Below are 20904 nucleotides of genomic sequence, written 5' to 3' on the forward strand. Positions count from 1 at the left end.
ATTTCATTTGAGTCCACTGTTGAGGAATTTAGAGCAGGCGAGGAGAGCAAAGGGATGACTGCCCATCAGGTCTGTCAGGAACACGAAGGCATTGATTTGATTTCCAACTGGAGGGGAAAGTTGCATGATGAGTGGTGATGGCAAGGATATATATCAATCACTGCTTTTGTCAGCAGTATAGTAGAAAATCATTTATTCCGTATTTCAGAGCAGAAACACAAGGATGTGAGACGCGGTCAGGGAGACAGAGGGAGAAAAAGGGAGGGAATGGATCTAAAGCACGACTGGTGAAAGTAGCAGAGCAGGTATTACACATTCAGGGATGGCACTGAGGCAGAGTGTGAGACCAGGAAGGAAGCCACTGTCAGTGATTCTGCTCTCAGTATCAGGGTGAGACCTCGAGTCGGCTACAGCTGCGTACAAACCCAGTTGGCTCTTAAAGCTGCAGAGTGGAAACGCAGATTGCGACAGCACACAGAGGCACGCATCCACCGGCATCCACGTGTGTATACACACACACATCCCAGTGTGTGTGTGTGTGTGTGTGCGCCTCTCCCTTGCCAGCTTGTGTCATAGTGACGTGAAGGGAAGAGTCATTTTGGGACAAAAGGGGTGCTGCCTTAAAGGTAGGAACATGGTCATAATCTGCTTCAGGAAAAGCATTGTCCCACCCCCTCTTACCAAAAAAAGAAAAGGAAATGTTAGATATTGTTTTCTCCAAATACTGCAGTGATGCACTGGATGCTATACACAGGTGCTGTGCTTCTCAGTGATATTCTTTCATGGGAAATATACATGTGGTCACTCTTTGGAGCACTGGCTAAGTGATGGTGAGTGATAGTGAATTTTCTTTTTTTCCTTGTGTGGTGAACTCTAATGTAATAGCAGTGTGTGTGTGTGTGTGTGTGTGTCTGAAACCCCCCCCCCCCCCTCGTCGAGGACAGTTTTACAAGCCTAAGTGGATGGATTTTATTTGTTTAATGGCAGGTCAGTAGCTCTGCCGCCACTGCTGAGTGCATCAGTATTTCACTCATACACCAGATGGCGATAAGACAATCTGTTCAAATTGCACCTTGTCAGAACAAGATTCCCTTCAGGTAGCCCGGTGTCTGTGTTGGGCTGCAGAGCACATGCTATTTAACCACAATGCCCTTGGTTCAGACCCAACCACCACATGCTGCTCTCCTAATCCTTTTAACCGCAAATCACCTCCGCAAAGCACGCAGGAACACCCCTGGAAAACTGGAAAACGAGGACGGTGTTTAATCATTGAATAATTACAGACATGACGTCTGTACGTGTTTGTGGCTATTAATTACTGCAAACATGGAAAGGGGAGTCTCACTGTGTGAGGGAATGTAGTAAAAAGCTGCTATTACATAATTATATGCTGCAAGATCTTAATGGCTGCCCACATTATTGGCTTTACTTAATAAACTGCTACCCCAGCCTCCACATGCTGCTTTAAAACCTCACTGTTGCACACAGCGCAGTCAGCTGACAGATGACTGAGTGCGACGTACAGCTTATTTGTCTTTACAGAATCAAACTGAGACATAGAAGGTTGTATTTTCATTTAAGTAGCAACAGGTCGTGAAGTGACACCGCGAGAATCGGAACTTCCCGCTTTAAGGCCTGATTTGACCGGCGCTTCAGGTGTTCAGATGTTTGCTGGCGTCCTAAATCACGTGCCCCCTACTGGCTATTTTATATATTCTTACACGATAGGCGCTTCACCCTTAACAGGAGACGGCCCCCCAATTCAGTTTAGGCCTCCTCTGTGCACGTGTGAATCCACCCGTAGCACGAGCAAATCAATCTTTCTTATAAAATTAGGATCAGGATCATGGTTCCATGCACTGATTGGAAGGTGGAGCAGCTCTTACTGACCGTTTGTTAGTGGATGCAGGATATTTCGCTTTCCTCCCCGTCTGCGTCACAAATCCGATCTTTTGACATACCGTAGTGCCTGTCAGACGGCACGATTAGGCCCTGTGCGACTGAGGACTAGTTATAGTCACAGACACCCGCCCCCCCTCCCCCCCCCTCAATTTGTGTCATTACTCATCCTGAGTCGTGTTTTTTTTGGGGGGGGGTGGGAGTGATCTCCAACTTAAGCTCTAATCACTCACTGTGGTCGGGGAGTCGTGTAATAGGATCTTGATGTGAGGGACAAATCCCGATCCCTGGAGTCCCTGAAAAAACAAATCACCCGTATTTGTTTTTTCTGGCTACATCTTAAGCAGTTCTCACTGTTATTTGCTCTAATGTCCCGCTGTTAGTTTTGTCTGACTATGTAGAAAACCAACAACCCTGGTGTGTGTGACTGAAGGCTTGTCCGCTTGGCAGTGGCGCTGTAATAGCAGGTGGACCTGGCTGTCTTTCTGTCTGCTTGGCAGGTTCTTCATACTGGCTTTGCTTGCTCTTGCTGTCAGGGTAAACTGATATCTTGCCTGCAAATTCGTTTGAGTGTGTGTGGAGGACGGCAGTCTGGCGTGCAGTTTGGGAATTTGGTTGTTTGTGTGAGCTTCCTTTGTGGAACTGACGAGACACCAAATGTTCGGAACATTCTAATTAATATATCAGAAACTGATGTTTGAGCCATCTGTTGTAAGTGCTTACCAGTGAAAACCTGTCATTTTCCTTTAATGTTTTTGGTAATAATGTAGGCAGCGGCCTGGCTAAGTGTGCTTTTTCAGGAGGTAAAAGGTAAAAGACGAAACCTCATCCTTGTTCATATTTTATACATTCTGTGTTACTCAAAGTAGGCCAGAGTAGAGCGTCAAATTCGTTTTAGATCAAGTCATGTGTTTCACCTTTTAAACGCGACGGCGAAAAGTGCTTCTCTTCGACCTCGGTGGTCAGACTTTGGATCCACTTTTTTTGGATTCTCTATCCCGCCCCAAAATCCTAAGACTGGCAAATCTTTCAGAGGCTGAAAACCTGTGGAAGTAGCGTCTTAATTTCACCGTCTGATAATCCTTTTCCTCCGACCAGCCCTGCAGGATGGAACTAATGCCCGAGTACGTCACTGTAAAAGCTTGACGGGAGCCCTCTGTCCTTATTTCTGATTTAGTCCACAGGGGACAAACTCCAATGATGTCACGGGTTCACAGTGTGGTTCAATTTGATTATCTAACTAAAACTTGAACTTAAACTAAGGTAGGGGATGTGTTCTACCTGCCTCACATGAGTATTTGCACGAGTGTGCGCATGTTATCATGCTGACATTGGCATGAAACATTAGTGTCATTCACTAGGATTGCTGTGGTTGAAAAGAAATATTTCTTGTTAATTCCACCTCCCCCTACGTTTATTTGTGTCTTGCAGTCAAGGTATGAGGTTCCATCTCAGCAACCGACAGGCCTCTCAGCGTACAATGTGAACCGCTTTCGACTCCTGGAGGAGAGAAACCGATCTCTGAAGCTTGAAGTAGCCACGCTTCGCCAAGAAAAACAGCACTATAGGAAATTGGTAAACATCCTGTTCTCCCACTTGTCTTGTTCCATACATTGAACATCTGATGTGCAGTACATTTTCCCGCAAAGGCAAGGATTAAATCATGAGCACAGTAGTATAACGCCAGCGAGTGCACTGCATTATAGTCCCTGTCGCTGCTTTTATTCCTCGCATGGCCTTGTGCACACACACACGCCTACCCCCCCCCCCCCACTTGGCTGCACACGTGTGCATTTATTGTGGTGGTAAATGGATAAGGAGCGGCTGTGGTTCCGTGTGTTTATTGCATAGGAGTGTGCGTGTGTGTGTTGTGTTTGCCCTATATGCTCATCCATGCATTTGTGTACATAGCGACTGTCTTTGGAGGCCTCCCCCAGGTGGTCTCGAATGGAAACACATGTGAGGCGTTGTCCTGGCAACACGCCTGTTCGCAGAAGTGTGTGGACAGACTGGCAGAGAGGAACTGACGGAGCATAATGGCTGCGTCTGTCACAGGCTCCGGTGACTTGATTTCCAGTAAGGGAAACCCACATGTTGCAGTCTGTGTGTTTGCTCCTGTTGGGTTGTCACTGAGAGCGCTTTCTCGTTGTCTTTGATGTGGTGTAAACAACGGTTTGAATTTGAGACTTGTGTGGACAAAAAAAAACTTAAATAATTGTCTACTTAGTTGTCCTCTTCTTGTTTCCTCTTTATATAAAAACCAGACAGGGTACAAAATAATAACTCTGGGTATAATAGTTCTTCTTTTTTGCCATCATTCTGTCTCCCATTTAAAAACAAACTATCATGCGAAACACTGCAACTGTAGAAGACCTACTGCGCAGTGTTACTTCTGTTTCTTTAGTTGAATTAATGACAGCCGGCCCAGGCCTCAGGCAGAGCCTGATGTACATGACCATAACTCACATGCAGTACGCAGTCAGTAACATGATTTAAAGTTACATAATATGTACATATACACTATACGGTCCAGCTGGGTGCCTGCATGGCGGTCTTCTCACTGTCACCGTGGAAAGCCTTCGTGGTCGTTCATGCAAAGACTAAGAATTCACCTATGGATCAGTGAGAAATCATTCTTTCATGCATATTAACTCGTACAAACCCTTACTCTTTTTACTCCTTTTTTGTTTTTTTCCTTTAAGTGTGATTACATTTCCAAGATTTGCACACTTGCAAACACCAGATGGCTGATTATTAGTTATTTAAAAAAAACAAAAACAACTATTCTTTAAGTTTGCACGTTGTCTCCGCGTGTGCGTGGGTTTTCCTCCCACACTCCAAAAACATGCAATATGTGGATTAGGTAAATTGGACCCTCTAAATTGACCATAGGTGGGAGTGTGAGGGTGGGTGGTTATTTGTCTCTATGTATTAAAAATTAATATTTAAAAAAATAATAATAAATTAAGGCTGATTAAGGATAAATAAAGGATGTGTATTCTATTACTGGATACATTCACTGACATGCCACAAAAAACAAAGTCTTCTCTTGAGGCCATTTTCGCTTCAATTTATCTCGGTAAAAGATCCCAGATCACACTGCCAGTTAAGCCCCCACATCTCACAGGGTCTCCTCATCAAATTCATGCTGAGTTTACGTTTCTTCAGGTTCTTCAGCTCTGGTCTGCGTGTGTTCCAACATGAAATTTGTTATTTTGCTACTTAAATGGCAAAAAAACAACAAAAAAAACGAGAAAGTGGAGTTCTCTTTAAAAAAAAAGAAGAAGAAGCTGTGAAGCAGTTGCCTGGAAACAATCTGTGACGGACAGTCGAAGAAAGGTACCTTAGGTAAAGAATGACCTTCTGTGTGCTGTGTGACTGCTGCTAAAAGGGCTGCAGCTGTCTCCCTGGACACTGATCCCTATGGCAACAATTGTGTACTGCCAGCAGCTGGTCCACCCAGATGAAAGTCCTCGTGATGATATGGGCTGTCCCTGTGCAAAGAGGAACAACGTCTAATCGATAACCCCCTAATAGCTCTGTTGTCTCAGCTGACCCCATAATCTCCATTTTAACTCCCTCTAATCAAAGATGCACAGACAAACCCGGGGGTTAATAATAGCCCAGTGTAGTGTAACACAATTCAGCTGGAATAATGCTTCCACCACCCACAGGGAAGTCAGGAAAATTTCACATTGTTTTGACTCGCACGGCTGTTTTAACTACAGATATTAGACAGGGTGTGTTTAGGCTGAGCTTTCTATTCTTTCCCTAATTTAATTTATCTCAGACAGGGGTTCCTTATTTTCCTCTTTCCCCCGGTCCATTTCCATACCCACTTCTCATCTTCTAGCTCCTTAAGTAAAATCACTAAGAGCTAAAGCCTTTTTTTTTTTTTTTAGAATAGATGGTCTGAGTGTATAATGGTGCCACTAATGATGAGCAAAGCTAGACGGCAAATGTGACAACTTTTGTCTACTCTAAATGCTTATCGGAGTAAATCAGACTGTGGTCTTGTATTTTTTTTGATTCAAACCACATTTGGTAGTGGCTTAAAATTCCATTCAAGATGATGCTGGGATGTGCTGCATCTATTCGCTCATGTAACGCCACAGAACGCCGCTTCACATACACACCAGTCTCTTTTCCTACCGGAGCTTTTTTGCTTGTGCTGTACGGAGGAGTTTCTGCACTGCGACTTGACAAGGCAATTGTTAGCGAGAGTGAGACGACACACCTCCATTTTCCCCTGCATCTTTTTGTTTGAAAGCTGTGCCACAAATGTGGATACACCTACGTTGTTACCAAAGCAACCCATGCAGATAGGCTGGTTATATCCAGACACACAAATCCAAGTTGCAATTAACCAGTGTGGACCGATTTTCTTGTCTGAACACTAGAAATAGTAGCATTAATATGATCCTTTTTTTTTATATCTATACACTTATATATTCTCTCGTATGTCCTCTGTTCCCTCCGTCTCCATTCTTTCTTCACCTCCTCTCATCCATGTGTGTACACTTCTGTCTCCATCATTCTTCTCACTCTCTCCATTCCTACTTCCTGTCATAACCTCCTTATTACCCACATCCAGGCCGGCGTAGATGTTTTAGTGTGGCCACTGTTCTGCTCTGTCTGCAGTCATTTAAGCAGATTTCCCATAATCAGATTTCAGACGTTTTCTGCGTGTTAATTGCAGACACATTTTGAGATGAGTTATACAGTAACAGTTGTTTTTTTATTAACTGTTGAGATACAAGAAATCCACTGCTATGAACCGACAGCTGTTTTTTGTTTGAATGACTGACTTGCTGTTCAAAGTATGGATTTAACTATAGTTTTAAAGCAGCTGTATTTGAGAAGCAGTTGCTTTTAATCCATATAACGACAACTAGTCGTTTTAATTGTGTGACAATATCTGCTTTTACAAGTTGGTGCTGGCTGTATAATGAGGAACATCCTACAAACCAGGGCTTCGATATTTTTCGAGACAAGACAATATGTGAAGCACTTTTGCAATGATCTGGTTCTGTGCTATAAATGTTCATAAAATATGATGTGATGTGATTTTTGTCCACAGAAGTCTCTGTAGACAAAACACAATGAGTTGAATCTAAGAACAAAATGAGACTTTTGTTTAACCCTTTAACACTGAGCATATCGCAGATGACTTTGCATTATACCGTAATTGTGTTATCACAAACGGTTTCTGAAAGCGGAGAAGTTGCAGGTCAAAGCCAACATGTGGTTATTACAGGAACTTTTCTTGCGCCGTTGCAGGAAGCCGGCAAATCAGTGTCTTTGTCACCAGAGAGGAGAGAGTTGGAAAAACGCCTGTACATAGTTTCCATTTTTTTTGGCTTGTTTTTGCACAATGAGACAAAAAGTCAACAAATATTATTTTAAATATGTTTTATACTGTTCACATTTCAAATTCAACACGCAAAATCTGGTGTTCGTGTACAACTACAGTGTTTTTTTTCTAAATAAAACTCTTCAATGTTCTTCATTTTAAATTGTTAATACACCATTTTGACAGACAAATTGTCTATAACTGCCAGATGTTGAAAGTTATTCCAGAAAAATTGGGCAAAAGCACTCACAGGACAATTTCTGGCCCTTTGGTGTTAAAGGGTTAAAAAAAAAAAAAAAAAAAAAAAAGTAAATGAACTTAACCATGGCCTAGTGGAAAGGAAACTTGTAAGTGGAGGGTTGCCGTTTTGACTCCTCACAGATCAAGGACTGAGATACCTTTGAGCAAGATACCTAATCCCAATTGCTCCCCATTGATTGTGTTAACTGAACACTCTAAATCGGGCCCAGCCATGGGGGGGGGGGCATTTAGTGACCCCTACAGAAGGAGAAGCAGAAATGAAGAAATAACAAACTCCCTGCCATTTAGATGTTATTGTAACTTGAAATAAGCTCTAACCAAATAATTAAAAAAGGTTCACGTTGAGTCATATCACCCCTAAAATTGGACTGGAAAGCGATTTCTGTTGCATCAAAACCCGCGTGGATTCACTGAAAATCTCCTTCAACGCATTAAATCTTTTTTATTTTTTTATTTTCGGAACTACCCACGTTGACAGTAACACACATGCAGGGACATGCATGAGTGGCCACGAACAAACTCATGTCAACATGATATAATTACTGATTGTTACAAGGCAGTGTAGGCAGTGTGATGGCAAGTGTGTTGTCGTGTTGTCGTTAAAGGCTAAAAGCTGTGAAACCGTGAGGATTAGAATTTGAAACAGAAAGAACATTTGAATAATTGGTTGTATCTTAGTGTGTGTGTTGGTTTTAATGGACCCTTACAAATATGGAAATCACGGTTAAGCGATGAAACACTGCAGTCGAAAATGACAGTATAGAATTCTACACATTGCCAAACAACTAAATCTTGGCATATAGTTGTACTGCTAAAATTCCTTGCTGACACAAATAATATCCAACAACGGAATAGGACACAACAAATTATACATTGTGTGACTGTAACATTACTAGTTTTTTTTAACTGAATGGAATCATTTATGTTTCTCTCCCCAAAAAACATACTCCAATTATTTACTGCCTTTTCCCCCACTGTCTCTGATGATGACCAGTCTAAAGACTCAGTGAGACCCAACACTCAAAAATGACCCTGTCTGGTCTGACTGTTATTTAAAGTATATAGTAAAAATTGTCAATCAATTCTGTGTTACACCTTTAGTTTTACTTCAGTCCAACCCGTTACCACAAATTCTACCCTTCAATTTGGAATTTAGGGCCAATAGACCCTGTTTACATAAAAGTATACTTAAAATTAAATGAAACAATGAATTATTTGGACTATTTGACTTATCACAGAGTGGTACAAGTTTAGTGACAATGCTGTTTTACACATAAATCCCATCTGCTGGTCCTCTAGGGGTCAAAAATGACACAATGTATAAATTATTACCCATTATTACCTCTGTGTTTCAACTTTTTAGTCAACTTTATTCCAACTCATCACCTGACATATTATAACGTGTCAGCATTCATTTCCGAAACACTGAACAAATTTCTTAACACCATTCATCCTTGGGGTCAATTTCACCCCAGCAATTTAAACCTGGAGACGATTTTCATGATTAAAGTTTGAGGTGTCAGGACTACCTATATAGCCCTTTAAATAAAATATAACCCCCTTACACTCACACACATGCAGGGTACCTATTACACAACATATGAAAATCACCATACAATCTCACAGATTGACCTAAAGCTGGAAAGATAGATCTTTATAGTGTTTAATGACTTTATATTACAGATTATTTCAGTCATTCAATATGATGTAAATCATTTTTTAGAGACGTGAAACCGCCTGAGGAGGGTTTTAAAGACTAAAGACACACATTTAAAGTGTCCCTTCTTTTCACACATTAAAGGCACACTACGGCAAATGAGGAGGAAGGGTCCGTCATTACAGGCTGCTGTCACTTCGCCACATTTTGGCAGCTCCAGACTGTGTCCGTGCCGCCTTTTCAATAAACCATCCTTATTTGTGAGCCAGACTCCGACATGTCTGTTTCCTATTGGCAGCGATACCTTTTTTTTTTTTTCCCTTTTTTCCGCTTAGCAGTCGACCACTGATGCAGCCGACGGTTGTAACAGTGGAGCTGGCTGATTAATTCAACAGAGTGGATTTCCGCAGCTCACTGCACACGCGTACAGGGCATGAGAGAAGGGGAGGAAATTAAGCAGAGGGAAGAGAGAGGGAGTGCGGAAGAGAAGGGAGGCAAAAAAATGATGCAGGAAGGATGATAAGGAGGAGGGTCTTTGGGGGTGGGGAGAGAGTGAAAGCAGTGGGAGAATAGGAAAGAGAGAGTGTAGAGAGAGGGGGGCGGAGGAAAAGGAGAGAGCGAGAGAGAGAGAGAGAGAGAGAGAGAGAGAGAGAGAGACAGGCCCTGGAGCTGCCACTAATGCTGCTGCAGCCGTTTCACAATTCCCCACCCAGAGAGAGCAAGGAGGAAGGGAGGAGATCAGAGCAAGGAGGAAGAAAGAGTAAGCAGCACCTCAGTCAGGATGCTCCAGTGTTAGCCAGCACACACGGTAAATGCTGCTTCTTTATCACCACTCCTCATCCTCTCTACTGCTGCTGTTTGTCTCTGCATCAGTGACTCAAGCGTGTTTTAGTGTGTGATGTAGCTCTGTTCAGGAGTCCTATATATAGTGCATTAGGGTTAGCATAGCCATGCAGCTGGGGACAAACCTGTGTGTGTGTGTGTGTGTGTGTGTGTGTGTGCAGCTGCTGCTGCAGAGAGAGAGAGAAGCAAAACATCCCCAAAGAGCCTGGATGAGACACGAGGATTTGTACATTTTGTCTCGTCCCCGAGACGTGATGAAGGAGGGAAAGGCAACATCCAGCCCTCTGTGTTTCCTGACTGAAGCAGAGCCACCTGTTTGGAGATGTATGGGTGTGTGTGTATGTGTGCGTGCCGAGGGGTGGGGTTATGGTGAAAGGCTTTAATGATTTAATGTTTGTGGTTTGAAAAAGGTTAGTATGTGCATGTGTGTCTGCATGGGAGTGTGGAGTGCTCGTACATGCAGACGTTCATTTTGTAAGGACATGACATGCAGACACATGTTCACATGAGCATTTGGACACGCTGGGGGGGTGGAGACACGAACGTGGTGCTTAGTCAAACAAATTGATTTTGTGTGTGTGTGTTAGTGCATGTATGTGAGCGATTTGACGTTATTGGCTCAGTAACTTGAGCTTTTCCTGGTTCCTGCTTGCTGACGGGTTGCCAGGTGTTGGTGATGGATATTTGCTCTCTTGTATTTGCACCGTCTCAGGGTTGCAGGACACCAAATGCAGACTTACTACGAGGCATGACGGTGCAGTGACGGCAACTACTTTAACAAGAGACAACAGGTTTTCATGGAGATGTGGAGATGTCTTACACTCAGAAAACGCTGGTAAATCAAACTGAAGGGGAATCAAGCATCATGAATAACAGAGATTATAACAGATATAAGACATAAGGGCAGCACAAGAAATGGATTCATAAATATGATGAGAATCACCGTAACAGGTGGAAGTAATTGGGGCGGGGCAGGAAGTATACATTAACTGGAAGATGCAAAAGTGTTTTCAAAGTAAAACGGGAAATGTAAAGCCTGGTGGATGGCCTGTAGCAAGACGGCTGCAGACAGGATATTGGCAGCAGGTGTTCGCTGGACTTCCCGCTGGGGATCAGTCGCAGACGTAGGCGCTGACTGACAACTGCGGGGTCCAGTCGGGCTGTTGCTCTTGGCACTGGCCAACTGATGCACTTCTAATTTGGGCAACTGAGTCATTGTTGAGCTTTATAGGCAGCTCGGGAGAGTGATTTCTCTGTGACCCATGCCGCTTTTGCGTAGGCTCAGAGTATCCCGGGGTCAAGCAAGTTCACCGCTAAAGTCTGCCCCACACTAAAGGATAATTGGCCAGATTTCAGTCCAGATCTGGACCTTCTGACAATTGCAGGTATCTTCCGATTTTAGGCTGATTTGAACTAAATATCTGGCCAAATGACTTCATTGGACACATTTTAAGTGTTCAACAATATCCAATGAGAGCGAGTTGGCCCACAGTGCGACAAGGATGAATGTGAAGGCCGTCTCCCAAGCCCGGTGGATGGTAGAGACAGAGGACAACCTTGTGGATTTATGGCAACACTATAATTGCTTGTTTAATGTGTCCTGCAAGACGTATCACAAGTGAACGGAGAGACAGCCCGCCTCCGTTTCTGTTTAATATTCTGAAGTCACGTTAGATGAGTTTCTGTGAGATCCCAAATCCCTGGAATGTCGTCCCTGAAATCGAGTGTGTGGTCCTGCGTTTTGACTGAATCGTCCTCTGAGTCAGGGTTTGACGATGTAGCCGGTTGTTACAGCGGAAGCAGGAGTACGGATGTGTTTAGCAGACTTGTATACAACCCTGATGACACCCGACAGTCAGGGCTGGGATCTAGCTGGGTTGTTAGTAGTGGACTTGGATGCTGGATAGAGGCCACCAAGCTAAACGCTGGATAACCGGTTGGCAGGACTGGTTTGGATGCTGGGCGGTGGCCTGTGGTGGAGGCCATCAGGCTTGGATGTTGTGCCGTGAGCTTGAAGGCCAAAAGGTAGTTGTTTGGGAATCATATTGTCGAGAATCACACTGTGAGGAAATGTGCTGTGTTCAGAACAGCCTGTTCTGAACAGACGTGTCTCCGAAGCCACTCGTGCCACAAAAGCAAGAGACTGTGTGGCAGGTCATGGAGTTCCTTTTTGAAAGAAGAGTGCTAGGGTCGTTTCATTCGTACAGTTTAATGATGAATGCAGACGGATTCAAATACTGAAATCCAAACTAGCATACGGACGGACTGAGAAAGAGACCAAAGAGGAGGATGAATCTGCGTCATGCAGGCAATCAGAAAGACAGGCGACGCACAAGGACACAAAGCTAATCAGTCAACAGACAGAAGAGATCATTCGTTATTTCGGAATGAAACTTCAGTAACGACTGCGCGGGGTCATTGGGCACATGACACAAGGCTGAGTGACACGTGGTTCCTGCAGGTCAATTATCCCAGTGAGGCAATTCTAAATTGTGTGTGTATGTGTGGTGCATGTCAATGTGGGAGACTGTGTCTGTATGTGTGTATGTATGCCGGGTTATAAGTTATGCCTACATCCAACTATTGAAGTCAATACTAACAAATCACTTCCTATTAAATTTATAAAGTTCAGGTTTTTTGTTCAGCTTTATGATTGTTCTTTTGGTGTTAAAGTAACAGCTAAAACTGTTCTGGTCAGCTCCGGACCAGTAAAACAATAGCATAATAACCTATAAACAACAAGAACTCATGTTTTCAATTTAATGAAGTATCATTTTCCAAAACATAACATGAACAAACTGACATTTCTTGAAAAAAAACAAGTGCAATTTCACCAATGTTATGCCTAAGTTTCTTCTTACAGATCACAGTGGATCTACAAAGGCACAAAAGGGACTGAAAAATATAGTATTTCAACATTATTATTAAAAATGTTTACACATTCATCTCGCGGGCCGCATTGCACCCTCTGGTGGGCCTGTTCTGGCCCGCGGGCTGTATGTTTGACACCCCTGTGCTAAAGGTTTAGTGAAAACAGGAAGACGTTTGCAACTCCACTGACAGAAGAACACTCATAGTCTCTGTAATCAATTTCTGGTAAGAAAACCTGTGTAGAGACTCACTCTCTTTGAGGGATTTGAATGGAAGGATCAGGTTTGGACCTGAAACGAGAGAGAAATCAAAGCTCTCACTACGCTCAGTCAGTCATTCAGTGGTTGTTTTAATTTCTGGGTTAAGTGATTTGCAGTAAACCAGTGTGTGTGTGTTTATTCATATACTTGCATCCTGCTCATGATTGAATATATGGCTGTGTGGGTGGGTACGAGACCATTGGATGATTATGGAAGAGGAGAAAGAGAGAACTGGTGCACACACACACACTTCTGTTTAGTCTCATTTTTGGTTTGTATGACATGATATCATTTTCTCCATCTTCAATATTTTGTCATTTTCTATCAGGCGACACCAGGCAGTAAATTTGCTTTTAATCTTGCTCCTTTTCCAGCGTATCCCCATTGCTTCTTATTCCCTACTACCACTTCATCTCCCTACAGCAGAATAGTTTGCTGTGCCACTCGACGCTCAGTTGGTTGCCAGAGGGCAAGAAGGAGAGGGAGCGAGAGTGAGGAAGATGGGGGGGGGAATGAAAGTTGTGTTTTCAGTCTCATGGCTGATTTCTTTGCCGCTCTCTTGAGATTTCGAGGGAGTCTGGCAGCCAGAAGACGAGGCTCCTTGACTAATCAAAATGTTCCCGGGGATATACAAGCACTGCAATAAACCCTATAGTGACAGCCTTACAGGGGCGTGGCGGCACATTATCAATAATCACATATTATGTGCACATGGAGTAACATGTGCAGACAGCCTTTGTGTGTGTGTGGGGAAAATCCACACAGACCACGTTCCCACACATTTTCACAGTGTTATTAATGAAGTGCATGTGTGCTCCTGTGCTCCGCTGCTCTATTAGCAACCAAAAAAATGGGGTGTGAATTTCGGTTTTACTCATATTTTTATTGCACACTCTATATATCATGTGAATTCATCCCATGGGTTTAAATGGGAAGTAAATGATATAGCGCTTGTGGTTAAACGCAGGCTCACTTCTCGACACGTCACAGATGTGTTACACGTGATAGTTCGTCGCTGCTTTTCTTTTACATCAACGCTGACACTACATACCTGAAAAAGAACAGTTTCTATAGCAACCCCCATCATCCCCTCCCCTCACCTCACCCCCTGTGTGTGTGTGTGTTTTTTACGTGTGCGTGAACACACCCGCCTGAATATGAGTGAACGCTGTATTGATTGCCAGCCATGCATGGCACAAGTGTTGATGTCATCCAAGCGGAGGGAAAAGCGTTGAAGGAAACGTTTCCTCCTCACGTCTCCTGGCAGCTTTTCAAGATACACAGAAGTTATATTCAAGGAAAAACACACACACACACACACGGCACTGCAGAGGGGGGGAAAGCAAACGGTAGAGGGTGGGGCAGAGACCGAAAGTGAGACGGAATGTTGGCGGTGAATGGTAACTGTGTGATTGAAGTCTTAATACCAAGAAGAACATTATGAGCAGAGCTTCAGTTATATCACGATGCAGGTGGTGTATAGGTTTTTAGGAATTTTTTTTAGAAATTTTAGGAAAGACCGAAGGCTTCACCACAGCAGTGGAGTTTGCCTCTGATTTACTTAACGTATATAAAACAAGCACATTTTTTTTGGATCATTTTCCAGCCTGTCAGGTTTTATGACCCAACTTTCATGTCTCCATAATTATCTGGGATCAATTAAGGACAAGTGTAGAGAGAGAGAGAAAGAGAGAGAGAGAGAGAGAGAGAGAGAGAGAGAGAGTGTCCTTTGGAGGATATCGTTTAATGGCCATGAGCTGTGCCATGTTTATATCCTATGGCACACTGACAGAAATATGTGTTAGACCATATTTATATGGTTTTGTATCACACATCATTTTAATATAAAACTGCCAGCGAGGTGAACATGCTGATAAAATCCTGTTAAAACAACGTCACTAATCGTCTCCGACTGTCCCTGGTAATTTTCTCTCCGTCTCCTCAAACTTCTTTCTCTACTGATAACAGCGTTCTTTCTTGTTTTTCTCTCCATTCCTTTAAATAACTTAAATTAAATAGTACGTGTACTGGTACCTGTGGTTTTTTTTTTTCCCCTCTCTCTCTTCAGTCTCTAATCAGTCCCTAATGTTTTATGTCTGCAAGGACTTGAATGATTAAACAAAAGCACAGAGGTCTTTGGTGGACTGAACTCCAAGGACGACTACATGAAGGGGAACAGAAAGGCAGGAAGGAGGGAGAGAGAGAGGAGTACACAGTGTCAGGCCAGCCTGTTCAGATATAGATGACATGACAGAACCTGTGCTCCTGTAACTGTCACCTTTGGCTCTGCGCCACTGAGTCCACCTCACTTGAGACCTATACTAAAACTTGCTTGCGTGCATCTTCTTCATCTTCTGTGTTATAGAAGCCATTTCTTTGGATTCTCCATATGTGTGTTGTCGAATCTCGAAGAAGAAGAAGAAGAAGAAAAAAAAAAAAATCACATCAGAAACAGCAGATCCATATCAGCAGGATATTGTCCAGACATCTGTGAGCCTGATGAGACTGTGTGAGATTAAAGTCGTGCTCTGCATCCGCTGCTCAAAGGCTAGAAGTGTAGTCATGGTAGCGGCCCTGAATCTTCCTCTCTTTCATGTTGGGCTGCCGACGCTGTAATCACAAGAGGAACCATTTGGTAATTTGGTACTACTTAATAGTGTGTGTTTCACTGTGAACTTTTAACTTGCATATCAAAGCTGATACACAACAAAACAAAGACAAGACCGAGAGCTGGTATCGCCCATTTTGAAGGGGACGCCCTCTGAACTTCTGGTTACAAAAGCTTCAGAAGTCTCAAGGCTACAGCAAATACGAGAAGATGAGTTTAGGACGCGATAATTGTTTTATCGTCTGTATTTTTAAAGCCACGCACCCAGAGAGCATGTAGCTGCCAACTTGAGGGGACATCCTGACATTGATTTCTTATGGTCTCCATATTCAGGCCGTAGGTTTTTGGAAATACTCCCCGTTCTGTAATATACAGTATGTTCTAAATACAGTCGGCACTATTTAGGTTCTAGAAAGTGTGTTTCTACGGATGGATTGTCAACCCCACTGAAACCACTAGTGAGGAAACGTCTTCTGAAGGCGCTGTGAGTGTATTTCCAGCCGACTGTACATTTTAGCAAATGTGCAGTGGGATCACATGTACATTATTTAGCACTTGTGTGGTATGCTTTGCTGCAGATTGGGGTCATTTGAGTGAGCGTGTGTGTGGAAAGATGAATGTGTGTACGCGTTTGTGTGTCGCCTGTGAACGTGAGAGGGAGATTCATGAGCATTCATATGCAGGGGCTTGTGTGCACATACGTGGGTGTACATTTGTGTCCGCCTGTGTCCACCTTGTGTATTCTGACCAAGCACATGTAATCCTTAACCAGCTCTCTAGCTCCTCATTAGCCTCACACTGCACAACTGGTTTTCCAGCCCTCTGATCTTCTCTGTGTGGCCGGAGGGAATAATAGCTCCTGCTCCTCATCCTGACAGGCCTGCAACTAATGATTGTTTTTCATAATCCGTTCATCTGCCGATGAGTCGGTTAGTTGTTTGGTCCGCAAAAATCATTCAATTTTATGGCGCAAAGAAACCAGAAAATATTCACCTTTAGGAAACTGAACACAATTGTTATTGTTATAATTGTAAAACACTCAAAACGGGTAATCGATTATCAAAATAGTTGCCGATTAATTCAGGAATCGGTTCATCTTTGTAGCCCTTGCATCAGATCTGTGATGTCATCATATTTATATATATATATACACATACATATATATATATACATACACTTTATATATATATATATATATATATATATATATATATATATACACATATATATATATACATACACTTTATATATATATATACAGAGAACACACGTACACAACTCATTATACACACTCCTATGCTCTAACATTCCCCTAAGGCATGTGTATTTTCAAGGAAGACCAATATTTACTCCCTGGAGGATTCGTCCATATTCAGTGCAGCTGGAGGTGGAACTCTGCATAATCACAAATAGCTCAATAAAAGTAAAAGTTGATATGAACACTCAAGCTTCATCTCTGTCCCTGCACTTGTACACACACCTTCAGATTGGATCTGGATCTTCTTGCTGCACACATTTGGCATCAAATTCTGTTTTGGTATATTTTGGTATATTCTACTTTGTAGATCCGTCTTTAAATCCATGCCGGATCGGATTATCAAACCACGTTGGCAACCTCTAGTCTGCTGGGATATCTCTTTAAATTATTTGCTAATTAGAATGATTTTATCATTATCTTAAACTCTCATTGCCTTTCTCGCATACTGTATATCCATTAAACTCTAGGAAACCATGAGTTCAATTCTGGCCTGAAAGAAACCGGAAAACTCCCGCGTCATACATCTCGAGAGCCTCTGAAAATGTACAGACTGAGCTGCATCACAATGTAAGACTCAAATTCAACAGAGGCAGCCGCTACGCCCCACATCTACACGCCAACCAGTCGGAATGTGGCACAAACTGGCAGCGAACACAAGCACGAGCCGAATTGTCTTCTCACGTTGCCCTTTTTCCTTTTGTGAGAAACGTGACTGGCTTCACAGATCTCGTGCCTCTTCATTTTGTTGACGGATAATAAGAAATTGCTACGGCCAAAAGCTTGATTATTGTTCATTGCACCATCTGACAAGCCTCAAAACTGGCATCACACAGTCCGATCCAGACCGTGATTGAGACCATCTTGCACAGTGGGACAGAATATTCATGAATAATCACTTATTTCGTTTGTAAAAAAAATGGCAGAAAATAATGAATAATAACCAACACATGCTTTCGGGATGTTGTGTTGTCACACCAAAACCAAGAATATATTCTATATTTGATAATTAGGATCACTGGGAATCCGTTTTCTGGCAATTTATTCATGTTTTGATTTCAATACAAGTTAACAAGCACACTTAAGGAATAGTGAAGACACTACACTAGCGATGGAGACTCGAAAGCAAACACTCTGCATACACTGGCTGTAACATCACAGAAAGTATGCAGAGCTCAGATGAGTAACAGGGGAAGTGACAGAGGAGGTCGAGGAGTGAGAAGTTAATCTTTTCTGACCGCAGCCCCGGTCTCTCCCTGACTCGTCTCCGTCTCGAGTCGACCTTCCGTAAAAGTCTGCGTTGTCTTCTGCTCGGCGAGAAGTTCACATGGACTGGTGCAGAAACACATGATAGTGAAAGTGTTTAAACAAAAACACCAGTGCTTTTATGTTTAATTTCATAACAAGACAAAGGTAGCATAAAATTGCACTGTACACGTTCGTATAGCACCTTTCATACAAGGATTGCAGCTCAAAGTGATTCACAATAAAAAGGAAAATAACATTTAAAAAGAAAAGAGATGCAAGTACAACAATAAAACACAACACAGGGTGGAATGAAAAGTCTAAAGTCAAGAGGTTAAAAACCCTGTTTTAACTTTGAAATAAATGGAATAAAAAGGAGCAAGTTGAAGGCTAGAGTAAAAAAGATTTTTTTTAAAGTCTTCTTTTAAAAATATCAAGTGAGCTGGCTTCCCTGATATCTAAGGGTAGTGTGCTCCAAGGTTTAGTCCATAAGGCTTTTATTTTTTACAACTATCAGAATTATCGTTCTTTATTAAATATCGAGTATGTGTTTTGAAACACAAGACTCTTCTTTTCATGTACATTAAACAAAGAGCTTGCAACTAATCATTAGTTTTCAATTTAAAAGTTTCAAACTATGTAATTATCAAATCTCAAAGGCTATAGTTTGTTCTATATTTGGTTGTTTTATGTTTCCTTCCTGCATTTCACTAACGTGTTGATGATATCTGATGTGGTTGATGCTCTATAATGGTATAAATCTATAACAAAGTCAGGTCTAAAATGATATCGCAACTTAAATCGCAATCAATGCATGTCCGACAAACCACAATTAGACATTTTGCCTGAAATGTTCAGCCCTCGCGTGATATTTCTGCCACATTGACGTGATCTGAGCCGAGACTTTGTTAATATTGAATATCTGCGACTGCTTAGGCTCGGATTCCATTCAAGCTCCAGTTGATCCGTGTGATTAAATCTGCAGAAGTGACTCGTGAATTTCATATTCAGTGGTTAAAAAAAAAGAAAGAGGGGAAAACTTTTTATTTACATATTCACCACAAACTTGGGAGTTTCCCTTTTTGGCATTTTGGCTGCTTTTTTCCGTTACTATGTCTATATCCATCTATGTTTTAACTATATAAACACACCTGAACAAAAAGTACTCAAAATGTTTAAAATCGGATTGAATTTGTGAAATAAGTCACAGTTCAAAGTTCACACGGCTCGTTTTTATGAACAAAAATGAAAAGAAAAAGCGGTCTAATTTGTCACTTCTGCACAATTATTGCTACTTTCTATCACTTACTAAAAATGCGATATAAGATGAATCCTAACTTTGACTCAACAGCACATAAGAAGAGGAAAATAATGCATTTTTTTTAAGCCTGAATATGTGACCTGTAAACACACACCCATTATTCTCATGGCATTTTACCATGGGTGCACCTGTGGCACAGATCCGTGCTGCGTGAGCACTAAAGGGTTAACCCGGATTTGTGTATATAGTGTTCATCATGTGAGGTAATTTGGAAGATTTGGAATCTTTAAATTCAGATAATTTAAAAAATAATGAAAATATGTACTAGTGTAATTGACTTGAATTCAGCGTATTTATCTAATCCCACTATTTTTTGGACTTATTTACTCGTTAATGCTGAAGATACGTTAGATAATTTGACTTGTTTCAAGGTATTTTCCTTCTTGTTTCAAGAAGACTTAAGTGCCATAATTTTCCCCTAATAGTGGTTATATTTTCTTGTTTTTTTAGAGGCATTTTTTGCAGTACTATATAAATATATATACAAAGATCTGTTTGGAGACACCAGTCAGTCAAGTCATTAAGGCGTGCATGTGCTCACACCAACACTCCACTTACAACTCACACGTTTCTATGTTTGGCTCTGCCATCTGCGTCCACAGTTTACACTTACTGATGACCTTATGGGTCGTATGACTGTGACGTGTGTGTGTGTGCGCTCGCACATGTGTAATCACAAGTGTACACTCACCGCCATCACAAATAGATTAGTCACTAATTTATGTTTTATGAATGAGGCACCTGTTGAGTGGCACAGAGGCTCAGAGAGGAACATCCTCTGACGACGCTCTGAAACCGCCGCGTGGAGAAGAATATTTTCAACGGCGCACTGATGAATAATCGAGTGCTGACATTACGGTGACATTTAACCGTGAACTTCTATTTTATAAAGAAAACATGAACAATGCTGAAGTTTGGGGGGCGGGGGCAAATGTGAAGGGCAGGGAGAGAGAGCTTCCAAATGAAATCGTCCTCCTGACGTAAAGGTTAAAGTCTATCACTCCAACTCTTCAGCCGTTATAAACCCCCGCAGTTCAGGTGTCACGCCTGTGTTGTAATGCGCGGCATTAACAGCGTTCACTGGACAAGAAGCTGATCTCGGAAAATGCTCTTGAAGACTTGTGACATTCTGCCAAGGAAGCTGATGTTTGGCCCAAGATCAAGTGCATGGGATTGAAGTCACACGACGTGTTGTAAAAACGCCTTCTAAAAACCCCCTCAGAGGACAAACTGCATGATAGATCATCCTTTATGCTGCAGTGAAGACCTTGCTAATGCTACACAATAAATCTCCAAAGCCAACCCCCCTCCATTTTTAATCCTTAAGTAGC

At 42.2% G+C, this 20904-nt stretch overlaps 1 protein-coding gene across 3 annotated transcripts in view; it reads left to right on the plus strand.

Annotated features, from left to right (window-relative positions):
- The window catches only part of LOC131446318 (RIMS-binding protein 2-like), a 55962-nt gene that overhangs the window by 1297 nt on the left and 33761 nt on the right, over nucleotides 1-20904 (plus strand). For all 3 annotated transcript variants that reach the window (XM_058617470.1, XM_058617472.1, XM_058617471.1), the window contains exon 2: nucleotides 3331-3474. In XM_058617470.1, coding sequence (XP_058473453.1) covers nucleotides 3331-3474 — 144 coding nt within the window. The remainder of the gene's footprint in view (nucleotides 1-3330; nucleotides 3475-20904) is intronic.

Source organism: Solea solea, chromosome 19, assembly GCF_958295425.1.
Source record: "Solea solea chromosome 19, fSolSol10.1, whole genome shotgun sequence".
NCBI lineage: Eukaryota > Metazoa > Chordata > Actinopteri > Pleuronectiformes > Soleidae > Solea > Solea solea.